The sequence below is a fragment of the Rhinolophus sinicus genome, linkage group LG04 (assembly GCF_036562045.2).
Source record: "Rhinolophus sinicus isolate RSC01 linkage group LG04, ASM3656204v1, whole genome shotgun sequence".
Taxonomy (NCBI): Eukaryota; Metazoa; Chordata; class Mammalia; order Chiroptera; family Rhinolophidae; genus Rhinolophus; species Rhinolophus sinicus.
Window position 1 is genome coordinate 99715441 of NC_133754.1, and position 18430 is coordinate 99733870.

The following is an 18430-nucleotide window of genomic DNA, read 5'->3' on the forward strand; positions in this document are numbered from 1 at the left end:
TAAGCCCCAGTGCCTCAGAATGGGACCTCATTTGGGTCAAATAGGGTCATTGCCAATGTAATTACTTTGGCAGGTAAGTAGGGTGGGTCCCTGATCTGATATGACTGGTGCCCTTATACAAAGATGGCCATCTTAAGACAGACACACAGGAGACAATGCTAGATGACAGAGGCAGAGACAAGTGAGGAAGCTACAAATCAAGGGAAGCCAAGGACAGCCAGCACCCATCAGAAGGCTGGGGGCAGCAACGAAGGGCCCCCCGACTGGTTTCAGAGGGAGCATGACCTCAATTTCAGATCTCAGTTTGCAAAATGTGAGAAAATTTCTGTAGTTTTAAGCACCCCCCCCCAACAAAAGTGACATTGCTGTGACCTGCTGAAGATGGGGTAGTTTGACACTAGAGAGGGCCTAAGAGAAATCCTGTCACCACAGCCCACCTCGTATACCCCTAGATGCCGAAATGATTCTGACTTGTGGTCTGGGGAGTCTTGCTAGGCCAGCCCCTTCCTCACACCCCTCCGCCAGCCCATGGTCCTGGGGGCTCTCCCAGCAGCCCGCATTCTCCTCTCATAACACTCAGTATGCTGACGCTGAACGGGCAGTTTACATCTCTGGCTACACATTGGATGATGAATTTCTAGAGGGGAGGAAATAGAGGGAAAATGTCTAATGTGTATTAAATGAATGAATGAACGAGCCAATAAATGAATGAAGGACTGTCCAACCCCATCGTTTCATAGTTGAGAAAACAGGTGAAGCTGAGTGTGAATAGAACCAGGACTGGAGGCCAGTTTCTCTCGATCTCCAGCCCAAGGCTGTCACCCTTAGGGCTGGATCTCCAGCCTCCTCCTTTTGGAGGCGGGCTCCCCACAGGAAGAGCGGTAGGTGGCAATTGTTTTTCATAGTGGGGCAGATTTTTCCCACGTTAGGGGTAAAGTAAGTGCCATGTCATACTGTCTAGTGTGAGAGGAATTCGGAGAAGAGGTTGATCAGCGGGAGGGCCATTCCAAGGGTTGTTGTTAGAGGGACACTACAGATCACAGATTAAGAAAACACCCTTTACAGCCTGGGTCTGAAACCTGGCTCTGCCCCTTCAGTGCTGAGGCCTCCAGCAAATCATTTCACCCTCTGTGCCTCTTCCATAAAATCTACTTCAAGGGGTTATAATGAGGCTTACATGAATGGATGTGTATAAAGCACCTAAAATGGTGCCTGGCAGATAGTACTGTATGTGTGTTAACTTCTACTTTTCTTATTACGAAAGAGTTGAACTTATGGCGAGAAGGGGTCGGGATACATGGAATCAAAAATTATATTCTTGATCTGAACTATAAAAATGTTTAAGTATATAGTCATAAAGTGGAACCAAAAAAAGATGCAATGTAAAATGTTAATAATTATATTTGAGTAATGACTTTATGGGTTGTTAATTACCTTTTCATTTCAGATTCTAGAATGATTGTTATAACATTTTTAATTATTGAATTTAAGTCTCAAATTATAAAGCACCATCCATTTTTACTTGACGAAAACTATCAATTTTGCATTTGATTTACTTTAGTTTTGTTCCATGTAATAGAAGGGGACATTTGCTCTCACAGGTAATAGTTGAGCTTATGAGTGTAGTCCGGTAGCATATGCAGAGAGGAAACGTTAATTATACAGAGACAAAGACTCACTTATCAGCACCAAGTTCCTCCCTGAAATAAAATTGCTGAGCTGGACATTTGGTTGGGCGGGGACGATGGGATTTTATTTGACCATTCCTTTCCTTCCTTTTGTGAGTTTATATTTTTATCTCCTTTGTGAGTCCCAAGGTAAACACAAACACCAGGAAATGGTTTAATTCATGTAACTAAACTATAAATCGTTCACATTTCATTTACTGTCTCCTTAAGCAACCATTTTCAACCAAGGACACTGGCATAAAAGTTCCTGTAGGAAATAGTAAACATCAGTGTAGTCATTTCTGGACTAATGAATGCCAATCGCGAATGAAAATAGAAGCGCTACGTTCCTTTGGATTTCTTCTTTCCCTTCGTCCCTTTGGATCCCCCAAACACTTGAATTGTACTGCAGTAAGCCAATACCAATTTCAGCACGGGACCCACTGTGGTTCTGTTCAGAGATGTCAGAACTTCAATGAGTGGTGTCCATCCCATCACAATTGAAACATCATCTGTATCATAGTCCCAGTGGCATTCTCAGTCTGCTATGTTTGTACATGAGCTCATGACTGGAGATACACACACACTCACAAACAATATTCTCTGGGCTTATTAATAGTATATTTCCTCTGCAGTTTGCTTCAAGGAAGGGCTAAAAATGAACTTGCCTGACATATTAGAATACAAACATTTTTTTTTTTTTTTTTTTGTAGGCCCATAGATACAGAAGAGGTCACGGTTCCATTAATATCACCAGTAAAACCACTTACTGCTTCCATAAGACACATTTGTCTTTGTCACAGAATTAAAAATGACTTCCAAACCCAGCTACCACTGCTAAGCGGTTTCCTGAGACCACATTGGCTGGTTGTTGAAAGTGAGGAAGAGCTCGCTGATCCAAAGATTGCCGGTGTACCAGCGGCACAGACACACTGTCACCAGGGACTCGTGCCAACACACAGCTAGGTGGAGGTCACGCCACCTGCCACCCTCCCTCTGAACTCTGAAGAGCTCAAAGCAGTGACAGGAAACTGGCACAGAATACAAACTTTCCTCGCCCAGTGGGAGTACCTGGGCTTCATCCTTCAGAACAACAAGTGGGCTCAGACACAGGGAAAGATCAGACAAGGACCCTCTGGCATCACATCTATTGTTAATGCATTTTTTCCCTTTGGAAGCAGTAATCACTCAGGCACATTGAGGCACACAGACACAGAGGACCCCCGTGCCATCCTCACTCCACTCCATTTCCCACTCGCGTCACCCGGGAGTTCTACTGGGTTTGGAGCAAGTGAATCACCCAAAGAATTCAGGGAGCTTTTCTGACTTGAATGTTTCAAGAGTAAATATCTTGTTTCCTAGCACTTGTTTATTCCTATGATTTTTATAAACTTTTCCCTTTAACTTCACTTTCCATACTTCTAAGTCCTGGTCATGAGGACTTCTGGTTATTTTATAAGAGGTTATGATTTTAATTGAGGACAAAGAGACGAGGTCAAGGAATTTAGCAGTCCCATGAAGAGGGTTCTTTCTGACACAAGAGCTGTCACATCACGCAGGTCTTTGTGCTTTGGACCAGACCTAGTGCTTGAGGAAAGGTTATTGATTGGTGAAATATTTCATTTGAAATATGAGCCAAAAAAGGGGGAAAGAGGCAATTTGTTCACTGATTTACTCTTCCCATCAAAACCTTTGAGAATTCAAAACAGACCTTTGGAGCAACCACAGACAGCTGAATATATATACTAATATTGATAAGATACACTTTTAAACAAGAAATGTTACTGGGTATAAAGGGGGCATTTTATGATAATAATAGGGTCAATCAGGAAGATATAATAATTATAAACATATAGCTGACTTAACAGAGTCCCAAAATACATAAAGCAAAATTGACAGAAATGAAGGGAGAAATAGAATTTAACAATAATAGAAGATTTCAGTATTCCACTTTCCGAATGGATCGAACTAGACAGAACACCAAAAAGGAAGCAGAGGACTTGAGCAACACTAATAACCAACGAGATCTAACAGACATCTACAGAACGCTCCACTCATCACAGCAGGATATACGTTCTTCTCAAGTGCACACGGAGCATTCTCCAGGATAGACTATATGCTAGGCCATAAAACAAACCCCAATAAAGTGAAGAGGATAGAAATAATACAGTATTTTCTCTGACTACAGTGGAATGAGAAATCAGTAACAGAAAGAAACTTGGGGAAATTATAAATATGTAGAAATTAAACAATATACTCCTAAATAACTAATGAATCAAAGAAGAAATCAAAAGGGAGATTAGAAAATACTTTGAAATGAATGAAACTGAAGACACAACATACCAAAACGTATGGGATAGAACTAAAACAGTGTTTAGAGGGAAATTTACAGCTGTATGCCTAGATTAAAAAAAGGAAAAAGATCTCAAATTAATAACCTAATCTTCCACCTCAGAACTCTAGGTAAAGAACTGCAAACTAAATCTAAACAAAGCAGAAGGGAGGAAATAATAAAGGTTAGAGTGGAAATGAATGAAATAGAGAACAGAAAACCGGAGAAAAATCCATGAAACCAAAAGCTAGTTCTTAGAAAAGATAAACACAATTGACAAACCTCTAGCCAGATAAGCCAAGGAAAAGAAAAAAGACAAGTATTATAAATAAAATCAGAAATGAAACAGTAGATATTACTACCAACGTTACTAAAATCAAAAGCATTATAAAGGGATATTATAATTGTAATAAATTAGTTGTAATAATTATAAATTAGATAACAGATGAAATGGACAAGTTTCTAGAGAGACATAAACTACTGAAACTAACTCAATAAGAAACAGGAACCCAAATAGACCTGTAAGTAGACTGAATTAGTAATCAGACTGCCCACAAAGAAAAGCCCAGGTCCAGATGGCAAGTGAATTCTGTCAAACAACTAATATGACTTCTTCACAAACTTTTCTAAAAAACAAAACAGAAGGGAACACTTCCCTTCCCTTCTTTCTATGAGGCCATTATTACCCTGATACCAAAACCAAAGATATCAAAAGGAAACTACAGATCAATACCTTTTATGAATATGGATGCAAAAAAAAAAAACAAACTACTAGCAAACTGAATACATATAAAAATAATTATACACCATGACCAAGTGGAATATTTTCCAGGAATGCTTGATTGATTTACCATCCAAAAGTTAATGTCACTAATATATCAGGAGAATAAAAAACAAAACCCTTATGATCATTTTAACAGCAGAAGCATTTGACAAAATCCAAACAAAACAAAACAAAACAAAACAAAACACTCTAACTAAGACTGAAGGGAACTTCCTCAACCTGATAAAGGGTATCTACAAAAAAACTAACAGCTAACATTGTAATTAATGGTGAAACACTGGGTGCTTTCAGCCTAAGATTAGGAACAAGATAAGGTTGTCCACTCTCGCCACTCTTATTCAACACAGTACTAGAGGTTCAATGGCTATTATGCATAACGCTGCATTCTAGCCAGTGCAATTAGGCAGGAAATATGAATAAAAGGCATCCAGATTCAAAAAGAAATATAATTCAAAAAGAATCCACTAGAAAACTATTATAACTCGTAAATGAGTACAGCAAAATTGCAGGATCCAAGGTCAATATACAAAAATGAATTCTATCTCCATATACATGCAATGAACAATCGGAAAATGAAACTGAGAAAATTCCATTTATAATAGCATGAAAAAGAATAAAGGAATCTATTTAACAAAAGAAGTGTAACATATACTTTGAAAACTAAAAAAAAAAAAAATTGTGGAAGGAAATTAAAGATATAAATGAAAAACATCCCATGTTTATGGTTTGAAAGACTTAATATTGTTAAGACGCCAATGCTCCCCCAATTTGATCTATAAATTACATGCAATCGCTATCAAAATCCCAGCTGAGATTTGTAGAAATTGGTAAGCTGATTCTCAAATTCAGAATTGCAAGAATCCAGAATAGCCAAAACAATCTTGAAAAAGAAAAAGTGGAAGGACTTATACTTCTTAATTTCAAAAGTTACTACTAAAACAGTGATTGGTACAGTGTGTTACTGACATAAGGACAGACACGGAGATCAGTGGAGTGCAGAAATGAGCACAGGAGTCTGCGGTCAGCTGATTTTCAGTAAGGTTGCCAAGACCATTCCATGGGGGAAAGCATAGTCTTTTCAGCACACGGCGCTGGAGCAACGTCACAGACAAAAAAACAGAGTCAGACCTTCATATCACACACCACACACAGATGTTCACTCAAAATGGATCAAAGACCTGAATGGAAGAGCTGAAACAGTAAAACTTAAAAAAAGCCATGGAGGTAAATCTTCAGATCTCAGATTGGGCAGTGGATGCTTATACATGATACAAACAACAAAAGAAAAACATAGATCAACTGTACTCCATCAAAATTTAAAACTCTTGTGCTTTAAAACATACATCAAGAAAATGAAAAGAGAACCTACAGAATGGGAAAAAAGATATCTGCCAATTATTTATCTGAAAGGGACTTGGATCTAGAAGATATAAAGTGTATTTGTATTTATGTATAGACCATACTAAAACTTTGGTATACATATTATATGCATATATATTAATAATATATATTGTATATAGCATATAAAATATACAAATCGATTCATATATAATAATAATGAATTCAAGAACAAGAGAAAGTCCTGTTTTATAGACTTGAGATGAAATTCCTTCCAAGGGTACAGTCATCCTTTAGGGCAGCGGGGCTTGGTCCCTCCCGTCTCCAGCCAGGACCGGGTTCTGTTAGACAGCAGCTCAGTACCTCCCATCAGAACATTCCCTCCAGAGTGGAGCAGTGGGGGGTCAGGAGGCAGCACTGGGTGGAGGGGCAGCCCGGACGCCCTGTGCCACCACCATGGGATTCGGGCTCAACTTTCTCATCTGGAAAATGCGACAGGCACTTTCCTGTTCCCAAACTTGTGATTTGTTTTGCATTCACTTAAAGGTTCACAGGGGCATAGCACAGTGACATCCCTCTGGGGGTCAGGCAAGGAAGGCAGATGAGGGGAGCAGCAGGGTGAGAGATGGAAAGGGTGGTGGCATTTGGAAATGTGGGGACCATGACGGAAAGGGGCAGTGCCTGCTTGCTGTAGCCAGTTGTTCCAAGTGGGAATGTGGGCCACTGTGGCTGGTTTCCAATATTTAAAGACAAGTAGAAAATCAAATTTTGGTGTGAACTCTAATTGTTAAATACTGGCAGCCAAAAGTGCCATGCCTGCCAATCAAAACGTGTGTTAACTGAATCTGGCCTGCACGCTGCCAGTTTGCAACCCTGCACTGTGCCCCACCTCCCCCCACTCCTTTGATTCTGCACACACAGCTCGGAGGGAGCTGGGTTGGAAGGAACAGGGGCTTTGGAGTCAATCAGACCTGGGTCCAAAACCTGACTTGGTAATTTGCAAAGCATGCAAGCTTGAAGACAGTATTGAATTTCTCCAACTTTTCTGTAACAGGAGACTGATAATAGAATTTATCCCATTGGGTTCTTGGGATGAAATGAAATGAAATACGTAATGAACCTGAGCCGGATAAGGATGGTGACACACACCAGGCCCGAACGGAATCTCAGCAGTGGAAGGCCTGAGGCACTGTTTGCCAGCACCCCCACGTGAGCACGGGACCGGTGCTGGAATACCTCCACACTGGAACTCATCCCTGCCGAGGACAGTTCATTCCACTTTTGGGTAGCTTTACACGTCACAAAGTATTAGCTTATGTCAAGCCGAAATCTGCCTGTCTTGACTTCTTTCATTCTTAGATAGTAATTTCACCATCTAGGGTTATAAAGACGAAGCTTAATCTCTTTCTCACCTAAGGACAATTTGAAGAAGGCCATCACATCATGTCTTCTACCTCCCCACTCAGTTCTTTCCTTTCTTAAACATTTCAGTTCCTTTGATTGTTCCTTGCCAATGAAAATCATAAATCATCAAATTATTTAATGCTCACAGCCCGGAGACAGGTGCCCATTTTACAGATGGTGAAAATGAGGTTGAGAGGGGTTACACAGTTTCCTTGGAATTCCTGTTTTCATCGTCCCTCCTGAAGTGTAACATAAGCAGTGAGACCAGCACCACTTTACTCTGGACACTGTGTATGGATTACTGCACTCCAAGGCTGGATTTGCATTCTTGTAAGTGCTGCGTCAACCACAGCCTCCCCGGACTCAGGTATTCTGTGGGTCCCCAGCCAACTACACTCCTTTACACTCATTCCCATCAAATCTCACTTTGTGAATCCCAGTTCACTATGTCAGTCTATTGGAAATTTTTTGGCTCACGATTCTGTCACAAGATTTTGCTCCCCCATTTGGCTCATTTGCTCAGGGTGCCCTCAGTTTCCTCATCGAAGTCAAAAACACCAGGTAAGACTAATAAAATGAAAAAATCCCACATTTCTTTCTTGCATCCAGCAAAGCTCTCTTGGGCACCCCTATGTCCCAGACCTATGCCGGGTGCTGGAGCAATCACGGTGAGCCAGACAGAGCTGGGAGAGGTCAGTTCTTGTGAAAGGAAAGAAGCACCAAATCTAGCCTGGGGGAGCCTGGGGAGATTTCCAGAGGGGTAGCGTTTAACTTGAGACCTGAAAAATGAGTGAGAGTAAGCTAGGGCAGAAGAGCTAGGGGACGGGGAGGGGTGGAAGTGCCCCCGGCCAAGCATCCGTCCCTCCGCTATGCTCCTTTCACTGAGGTTTTCCCATAATGCCCTGCAGCATGGTTGGCTGTCACCCGTTTTATTTGCCCTTCCAAACCATAGGCCCCTTGGAAGCTGCGAGGACCATCTGTAATTCCTGCTCTGCCGGCACAGTGCCTTTCACATGTAACTCTTACCGGCGGACCCTCCTAAGTGTAGGCACAGTGCTGCGTATGAGCTCATTTCATCTCCTAACAACCCCGGGAGGCAACAGCTCTTGTCCTTTACAGAGGAGGAAACCAAGGCTCAGAGATGGTAATACTGACAGTAGCAGAAGCAGTAAGAGTAGACACTGTACAGTGCACTCTGCAGGCCAAACACTAAAACTAAGGGTTTTATAAATATGAACTCCTGACACAGACGCGGTTAAGGCAAAACATGGTTTGCCTCCTCTCTCATGTACTAGTTACGTGACGAGGTCTATGGGCAAGTGACTTAGCCCTTCTGTGGAAAGGAGATGAAAATGACAGCACAGCCCGTGCAGTTGTTGTGAGAATGAAGCCATCACCGTGCGCAGTACACAGAAGCATGGTCAGCCCTGAGCGGCACCCGGGTGTGACCCCCACTCTTAGGAAGGAATGTCTACAAAGGCCTAGGTGAACCCGGATCACGTTGTTTCAACTATAGCTTATTAATTGATATTTGATGAAGGAAGGAAGGGAGGGGTGTTTTTGCTTTTAGGAGTCACTGATTTTGAATAGCACAGTGAGTGAGCCAAGAGGACTGCCAAGGTAACCCAGCAAAAATGCATCGGACGACAAAACAACGAAAAATTTCAATAGTAAGGGAAACCTCAAGAGTATCAAAATGGCAAGGACCGTAAAGACCCAACCAGATCACCTCCTCGTTTCCGGGCAGGGCAAGCATTTCATTATCATAGTTAAAGGAAGTTATAAAATATCAGAAACTTAAAGCCTTTTCAGCTGAAGGGGATTTCTCCTAAAAAAGTCCCTTGCTGAATTTTCTTAAAAGATTACTTAAAGGAGATTTTTTAAAAATCCTTAAAACCATGACGTTTTAATGTACTATTTTCTACACTTCTTGCTTGTAGGGGGAAAATGGGAGGATATGGTCACTTTTATTGCCTTTGGACTTCACTGCCATCTTGAGATTTCGTAATTCTACCTCAGTCAACTTTAACTTTTCAAAGACTTAGGTTCTGTCCAAATGGCTCATTCAAGACTATGTTCATTCTGATTATTTTTGAATATTTATGTAGTTGTACTCAATGCCTAGTGATATACAATTGTGTTTTTGCTAGCAATGTTGCTCTAGAGAACTGGCACGCCAAAATTTTCTGGTATGGAGCCTAGAGAGTGTCAGGAATGCTCTCTCTTGAAGGACTAGTTTGAACGTTTGGCGGGTACCACCAGGTGCTGAGGATGAAGACCCTAGGAACACGCTAGGTGAATACGAGGTCAGCGGCAGGGGCTAAGGAAAGAAGGTGCAAGGTTCCTGACTGCCATCGAGGTCACCAACATGAGTGGCTCCATTTCAGTCACATGTGTTTCCTACGGTCAAAGTCCCTTTGTGTCTCTAATGACAAAAATGTTTCTAGAAGGGAAATGTGAAATGGCAGGGCTTAAAGATATCAAGAATGTCTTCCATCAGATTTTCATGTAACTGGAAAGGAGAATGGATGAGAGTTAAGTTACCCTTCTCTAAACTCTAGCCATGTGGTCCCAATCAGCTGTCCCCCAGTGATGGATAGAATGGATAATCTCCTTTCATGCTTCAGCCTTAGAGCTTCAGCCAGGCTGTAAGGGGGTCTGTTTCCCAAGGAAAAATCTGCGGTTCCAATTGACAGTGTCATCAGTGTATATTTCAAATCCTAGAAATATTTGTTTCCTCTCTTATACAACTTCATGAAAATGAAAAAGAAATTCCAGCAAAACCTGACCTCGTACTAAATTTCTGCTGAAGCTGTGTGCAGAGACAGGCCAGAAAACTCCTAGGAATTCTTTACTGAAGATCATTTGAAGTACAATTCTGGAAGGTCAGCCTCAGACTGCTGCCATTTTAGGAAACCCACCTGGGTTTCCAAACGTGTAGCCCAGAGGCTGACAGTCCACACTCTGTTCACCCAACATGTTCACCTGTCTCCCGAGCAAACACATCAGGCCGTGATGTGCGAATGACAAACATGATCCGAGGCCCAGCCTGACTGCATTTGCTGCTTCCTGATGACTCAAGGTGACTGGTAAGTTTTCTTCCAACAATTATGGGCTTAGGTGGCCACTGGGCTAGGAATCTTAGACAGTCCGTGAAACCAAAACTTTGGGAACCAGTTCTTACTGAGAGATTCAGGCCAGAACAAACACAAGTTTCATAAAATAAGTGGAAGGAGCCACACGTGAAGGATGGAGGTGACGTGAGTGAGGGAGGTGTGGGGGGACTCTGTAGATGGGCAGGGGGCGGGTGACTGAATGAGCACATGCTGAAAACTGACCTTGAAAGCCAGAGAGGACTCTAGAAATTAACTGAGCAATAATAGGTATTGTCAAATTTGCTAAGAAATCCTGACCTAAAGAATTCAGCCAACTAGTGTGGCTAAGGTTTTGTGGGTTTTTTTGGTTTCTTAATTATTTTCTTCCTACAAAATATGAGGTGTTGTAGCCTGTTTTCCTGTCGGAGGAGAATTTTGATGAATAGGAACAATCTTTTCTTTTTCAAGTTTCTCAGAGAAACGTGCCCATGATTCCTCTGCAGTGTTTTTCAAGGCTCTGAAAGTCTGTCACAGGTCTGACCTGCCCACCACGGTGCGTGTGACAGCTGGAGTCGGCAAGCCCTCCTTCCAGTCCAGGTTGGGAGGCTGACATCCTTTGTGCCTTGTCACCTTACAAATGTGGCTGTCACCACAGGGGGAAAAGTGGCAGCCGCGAGGTGCTGGGAGGAAATCTGCAGACTGCTACTCTTTTCATCCATGTCCCTACCTGTTATGACAGCCGTGCTTACGGCCTCGCCACCCCAGGGTGGCAAATGGGCGACAAACGCCAGCTGCTCAGCCAGCACCCAGCTAAGCAATGTCAGCCAAGCATCTCGTGTGTGCTCCCCAGCGCATCTGCCACGCTAGGAATCTACTGGAAGGCAGTGTTGGAACAGAATATGCAGGCTGTAGTGGGGGCCTGAAGGGGGCCTCAGTCAGGACTACTGGCGGAGTCCTCACTCCCTGGAAAGACCCGCTTTTGAACAAGTTATTCTTTGCTAAAGTGAGCCCTGTGCATTTTTAAATCCTCAGCAATCTATTTGAAGTCATGGTCTTAGAAAGCTACCAGGGGCCTCCTACACCCTAAGATCCTGTATCTTTGCTCTTTGTGCCTCCCACAGAGCAAGTGACAGGGCCTGGCATGTAGCAGGTGTGTGATCCACATCCGCAGACAGACTCCATCTGCTGACGGCCCCCAGGCCAGACCTAGCTGTGGGAAACCCCGCTTCAGGAATGCAAGGAGCGCACCGGCACAGACCTCAGCAGCTGTGCAGCCAGTACCTGGAGGACAGGGGGGATTTCCACAGCCACGATCTCGCCAGGCCGTGTCAGCAGTGGTGAGCAAAAGCACCGCGGTGCTCACTGTGGGCACCGGTTTCCGGAATGAAATAGAGATGACCTACCCTGTCTAAGCCTGTTAGACAATAAGGCACATGATAACTGCCTACGCCACAGTAAGGGGCACATTTTACATCAGACCCATTACACACACACACACACACACACACACACACACACTCTCTCTTTCTCTCTCTCTCTCTCTCTCTCTCTCTCTCTCTCTCTCTTTCTCGTGTATTTTACACATATGCGGGTATAATGTATATATGTATGTGTACAAAATGGAAACAATAGTTTTATTTAAAAAAAATGTCACTAAACAAAACTTACGCTTACCTTTTGCAATATGCTTGGATCTTTTCCATTCTATTCTGCTTTTTTTTTTTTTTGATGCTGATCACAACCCACTAATTTGATTCCATGGCCCATTAATGGGTTGGAATGCACATTTTTAAAAGTCCCGCTCAACTTAGTAAATAGAGTTGTGTCTCTTCCTCATGTTGTATGAGCTAGAACACAGCAGTGACACTGTGTGCGTGCAGATGGTGCCAAACCAACTCTGTGCCCAGCAAGGGACAACACAAAGCTCTTTGAGATCAGGACTTGTTTCTCAAAGGTCTACTGCTCAGAAAAATACCCTGAGGCCAGCTTAACTTATCATTCCTCAAAGAAAAAGGAAAAAAAAATATTGAATTTGAAATTTAAACAAGTTAATGACTATACAATCTATATTCTCAAAGATCAAACCAACATCTAGTTCACAGTCTGACGTCACTGGCTGACACTCTAGTGCAGTGGAAATAGCCCTGACTGAGGGATTTGACCTGGATCCCCGCCTGGCTTGTCGTTTTATTAGCTCTGTTATCTTGTGCAGATCACTGAGGCTGTTTTCTTGTATATAAACTGGAAGAAATAATGCCAACTTGGTTTATCTCAGAGATATGTAAAAGCTCTTCGGGAAAATCTGAATCAATGTACAAATGAGTACATTGATTCCTTCTCAGAATATCTGTGCTGTTAGTATTTTTACTTGCTTGAGGCTCTATGGCCAGGTAGGAATATTTCCCACTAAGCATATTTATGTGAAGGCAACATGATTATTCTCTCCCAGAATACCTGGGTTGTCAGAACTTCTATTACATTCCAGTTATATACCCAGTGTGTCTGATTGTTTTCAATTAAGCTGCTATGCAGATCTCATCAGTTGTATACATACGGGAAAACCAGTGGAGGGAAAATCTGTTTTGAAAATGCTACAGCTCATTTGCTTCAACAGACTCAGAGAGGCAAACAATCATGTTAAGAGAAACAGAAGAAAATGAGTTTCATTAACAGGGAAGAACTAGGATATATCCACCCAACCACAACATGCACACACACACACCCCCCTTTTTTTCCCTTTTCAATTATAATTTTTCAAGAGAAGACATTTTACTTAAATAGTCCTGAAAGGCTTGGGCCTCGAGAGGGGAAGGATACAGGCTGACTTCACAGTGTGGGGAACTCGACACAATAAGTTCAAGGTCTTCCTAACTGTAATAAATTGGAGACACTGACAAAGTATTAATCCTTTGGAGATGCCATTAAAAATTTTCTGGTCAGTTTTCTCACTTTACAGCCATATTTCATGTATTACAATAATAACGTCAATGAAATACTATAACTTTTAGAAAAGTCTGAGGTGGAGCCAATTTCTTGTGTATCCCATTGAGTCAGAAAGAAGTGTAAAAGTGTTCCTTTTTCTCGGCAAAGGGGATGAATATCACCTAAGTAGCCCTAACATTACGATTCATCTAGAAGTCTTTTTGTTTTGAATTAGCAAAGCATTTAGGAGTGCTTTACAATTTTTCTTTATGACCCAGAATTTTGTAGCTGTAATTACTGGGGGATTCCATTCATTTTCTTTCTTTCTTTCTTTCTTTCTTTCTTTCTTTCTTTCTTTCTTTCTTTCTTTCTTTCTTTCTTTCTTTCTTTCTTTCTTTCTTTTGCTTGTCAACATTTTTTTTTCAATTACAGTTGACATTCAATATTATTTAATATTAGTTTCAGGTGTACAGCCCCAGTGGTTAGACATTTCTGTAATTTACCAAGTGTTCCATTCACCTTTTCCAAAAGCAATTTTTAAAAATCTATGTAGTATTTTTCAGCTACTCTCACTTCAACAGCCCTTTGTGGAGACCAGGCCAGAGTATATAGGGTTATGATTGTCTTGCATCAATGTCATTTTGTGAGACATGGCTCCACTTCACTACGGGACCTGTTGCCAAGTTGCCGCTCCAGAATTCTGGTGTCACTTGGACTCCTCCCTCTCCCTCACCCACCCCAAGCCACCCATGCACCAGGGCTGATGGAACCCCTCCAACCATCAACTTCTCTCCTTCCCCACAGCTACTATGGCGACCTTGGGCCACCAGCTCTCCTGCCTCACTACACACAGCAGTCCCTGCCTGGTCTTCCTGCTCCAGTCTCGCCCCCTCAGAGATTCTGAATGGAAAAGTATGACCATCTCACTCTGCTGCTAACTCTTTTCTGTCGCTCCTCACATAGGCCGGATGTGAAGTGGCTCTTAGGTCCTTCACTTATAAGAAGGAGAGAGGACTAGTACTTCCCCGATGGTTGTGAGAATTAAATGGCTTAATGTAAGTGAAACCATTTGTTTAAATGAAAACAAACTACAAATGAATTCTTTGTTATTATAAGAGAAATTTTGGTTTACCAGACAATTCAGTAATTAAATAAAGTAGTTAAATACAATTACCTCAGTAACTAAATTAATGGAATGAATTATGCCAGATGTTTGGTGCATTTATGCATACTGTTATAATGAGTGGTGACACTGACTTTTCTGTGCACTACGTGTCAGAGGTCATGTCCAAATTCATGCTCAGGTGGCAACTGTGCCTACTGCACAGCAGACATTCAAAATAGCTAAGTAGCAGTTTGCTTGTAATGCACACACTGGACCTGGCGTTTTGTAGACAAAGCTCTCCAGCCCTGATTCTTTTTCTCGGTGCCCTATCAGACTACACATCTCTGCCTTTTCAAAATGTGTGTCTAGCCGTGTTTCTCCTCTTTATAGAAACAGAAGTGAAATGCCAACACATCTGCAGCTGCTTATCAGGGGTGGGGATTCTCCAAATAAGATAATGTGCTCTAAGTAAAGATTTAACAATAATAAATAAGTGAGAACCAGTTACTACCCAGCGAGTGATCACAGCTGTGTGTTAGGAACTGATTGGAGTTTTATTAACTCAGAGACAGTCCTGAGTCATCAGAAATGAGTTTTGTGCCCCTGAATGAAATGAAACCGTAATGTAGTAAGGATCAATAAAAACAGAAGCATAAGACCAAATTTTCTCAGAAAGAGAACTAATAAAAAAATGAAAGCAGGAAATACATAAAAATGTTAGGATATTTGGCAGAGTCACCTGGGCCGAATGACCTGTATGGCAGCTGTGTGGAACTTCAGTAAAGTGTGATATGAGACCAATGTTTCCCTACCAGGAAAAAGACAACACAACTGGTGTTCCTATATCAATATATACCAACAACAAAAGATGAATACAAGTCACGTTTGACTTCTGCAATGACAAGAGGTGCTCAAAGTGGTTCCCATCAGCGTCCAGACACTTCTGATTACGGTGAACTACTGCTTGAGCAACGCTGACCAAAGTGTGCACTAGTACACATTTTTTTGGGCACCCCCAGTATATTCTATAGTAATGTCCTATGAAAGACAACGCATTTCACAACCTTTCCTTCTCCGAATACATGGTCTTTGAAATAGACCATTTGCTGATGTCCAATGAGATTATGCAGGAGCTTTGAGACTCTGAGATGTGTAACTTTATGCTAATGCATGTGGACAACTGCAGGAGAGCAGACGTGATCAACACATGACCCAATGGCCGTGACTCCCCCTTTAGGTCTCATGACAGACATCAATAACCAGTTTTGCCTGGGATTCAGCCTCAGTGTCCATTTCAACACCGTATTCTACACAGCCTCTGTGAATCACTTCATATATTCCTTTAACAAATACTCCTGAAGTCTCACTGTAGCGGGGCGGCACACTGCAGATAAAAGTAATGTAAACAGACATGGGCCTGGTCCTCATGGGGCTTAGATTAACAATTGATGTGACACAGTAATGGTTGAACTGGAACTAATTCTAAGTAGCTAAGTTTCTCTTCTACTATCAAAGGGGGTTGAAGGAGACGGGTTCAGCACTCCCTACCTACTGGCTTCATCAGCCCACGAGGTCTGTTGAACAGTATAGGAATTAAAGATGAAACAGTGAACATTATTTTTTAGAGAGAAAACAAGAGATGGCCGCCTTTTACTCGTTTAAATATTTAATTTGCAAGTCAGACTCTGATAAACTCATAGGAGAAAGTTTTATGAGAATTTTAGTACGAATGAATTTTACTCCACTCCCCTAGAAGACAGGGAAAAAGTGGTTTTTTTCCCCACCTCCACAAGTGGTAAAAAGAACATCACCTACTATGTGAAACTAGAAAAAGAGAACAGATGGCTGCATATATATATATATATATATATATATATATATATATTTCCCCCCCCACCACTGTCAAGCTTTGTGTCTTAGTTCCCCCTGAGCTCAGAAGTGCTGTCTGAAAGTCTGGCCTGGCCCCGCCCCTTCTCCACCCCGCTGCACTTCCAGCCTGCCACCCTCTCTTCTCTCCATGGAAGGGGGCTCATTTCCCTAAGTGAAGATCCTGGCCTATTTCCTCATTTTATTTTTAAATGGGGTGACTGCATTCATACAATGGTGAACTGCTAGGAAGTTTGTTGTCTCCTCCAGTTATCTACCCTGCTGGAAAAGTGGAAAATGTGCAGAAAGGAGTTTGGAGAAGCAGGGACAGAAAAGTGGCTCAGTCTAAGTCAGGCTGGCAAGAACTAAAAAGATATTACTTCCAGTATCATACAACTGTTTACCACCTCCTAAGACGAATCCTGAATGTGATAGTTACATATTGTTTAGTTGCCTTATTTCAAAAATGAAAAGATTCCCACCAAAACGTAATTCTGTGGGATCGCTTCCGCCGCAAACATCCGGTTCTCTCCCTCACCCTGATGTAGACACATATTGTGTATTTACACCATCAATACTGATGGCTGCTTGTTTTGGTTTGGCTTTTAATTTGATTTTGTGACTGAGGTACCTAATAGTTTTGCTTTGTTTTCTAGAGCTTGTTTTCATTTTTTTTTTTTTTTTTTTAAATCCCTCTCAACAAGTTTTGGAGATTGGCTTGGAACTAAACAAGAAAAAAAAAAAAATGACAGGCCCTATCCCTAATTCTTTCTCAAGGATCCATTTCTATTGTCATTTTATATTTCTTTAAGGATACTGCATTTCTTCCCTCTGAATATTAGTTTATTTGTTCATTCTCTAAGAAGGGAAAACCATACCATAAAAATTATAACCGAAAAGTGATTCATTTTTACCTTTTGCCCTTTTCACTATGTAATGGCACATGCCAACTCTTATATCATTATAAACTTGCTTAAGGAACATGATATAATACAACACCATCAACTGGAACCAATTTATAACATTCAAAAGACATTAGCAACATTACATTTATGAATTTAGTAGAAAGAACAGTTGGAATTTTACAATTCCAACTTGTAAGGGATCGCAGTTGTGTTAAAGTACAAAAAATCTTGTGTTCTATTTTGGGCTTCTCAATAATTAAGAGATACAACTAAAATCTTGTCATTCATGTATTCATCCATCTATGTGCCAGACACTATTCTAGGTGCTACGGATACTGTAGTGAACAAAATAGACAAAACACTCTCTCCCTTCAGGGACCATACAATTGACTGACTGTCCTTGAAAACTCCCATTGAAATCGACACCCAAGAAATGCATTCTAAAAGTTTCTACATAATTAGGCTAGAAGCTCTTGCATGTCCTCTTTCTTTCACACTTTGCCCTAGGAAAGCCCCCTTTCCAATGGATCAGGGTGGGTTTGTGACCCCCTGGGAAGCGACAGAAAACGGATGTAGAAAATGGAAGTCTTACCATTAATAAATATATAGATTGTAGATTCAGTTTTCTTCTTCTTCGAAGCAGGCATGGAGAGATATTTGCAGCTATAGAAGCCCGTGTGGTTTGCCTGGGCTGTGGCCAAGGTCAGAGTACTGCAGAACTGCTTGCCGTTCTTTCCACAGGCAGATTTAGTTATGCTCAGCCTTTTGCTTTCCTTACTCACCGTTTCAGGCAAGGACCACGCATGGGCTGCTGCCCCCCTTCAATACAGATAAGGAAACAAAACACAGTTAGGGCTGGGGCAGTTCTGAGACCCTCCCTGCATTAGGAAGCACTATTCTGAGGTCCTCTCTTTAGTGTAGTCACCTTCTTTACAGAAACACACACATTCCAAAAAGCTTTTAAACAAGTCAGAATAAAGATGCAAAAATGTTCCAGGCATCCCTTCCCGCT

The 18430-nt window shown here is 41.7% G+C and overlaps 1 protein-coding gene across 1 annotated transcript in view; it reads right to left on the bottom strand.

Moving 5' to 3' along the window:
- Positions 1 to 18430, bottom strand: part of FLT1 (fms related receptor tyrosine kinase 1) — a 159277-nt gene that overhangs the window by 115408 nt on the left and 25439 nt on the right. The window contains exon 3 of the mRNA XM_019736494.2: positions 18011 to 18237. Coding sequence (XP_019592053.2) covers positions 18011 to 18237 — 227 coding nt within the window. The remainder of the gene's footprint in view (positions 1 to 18010; positions 18238 to 18430) is intronic.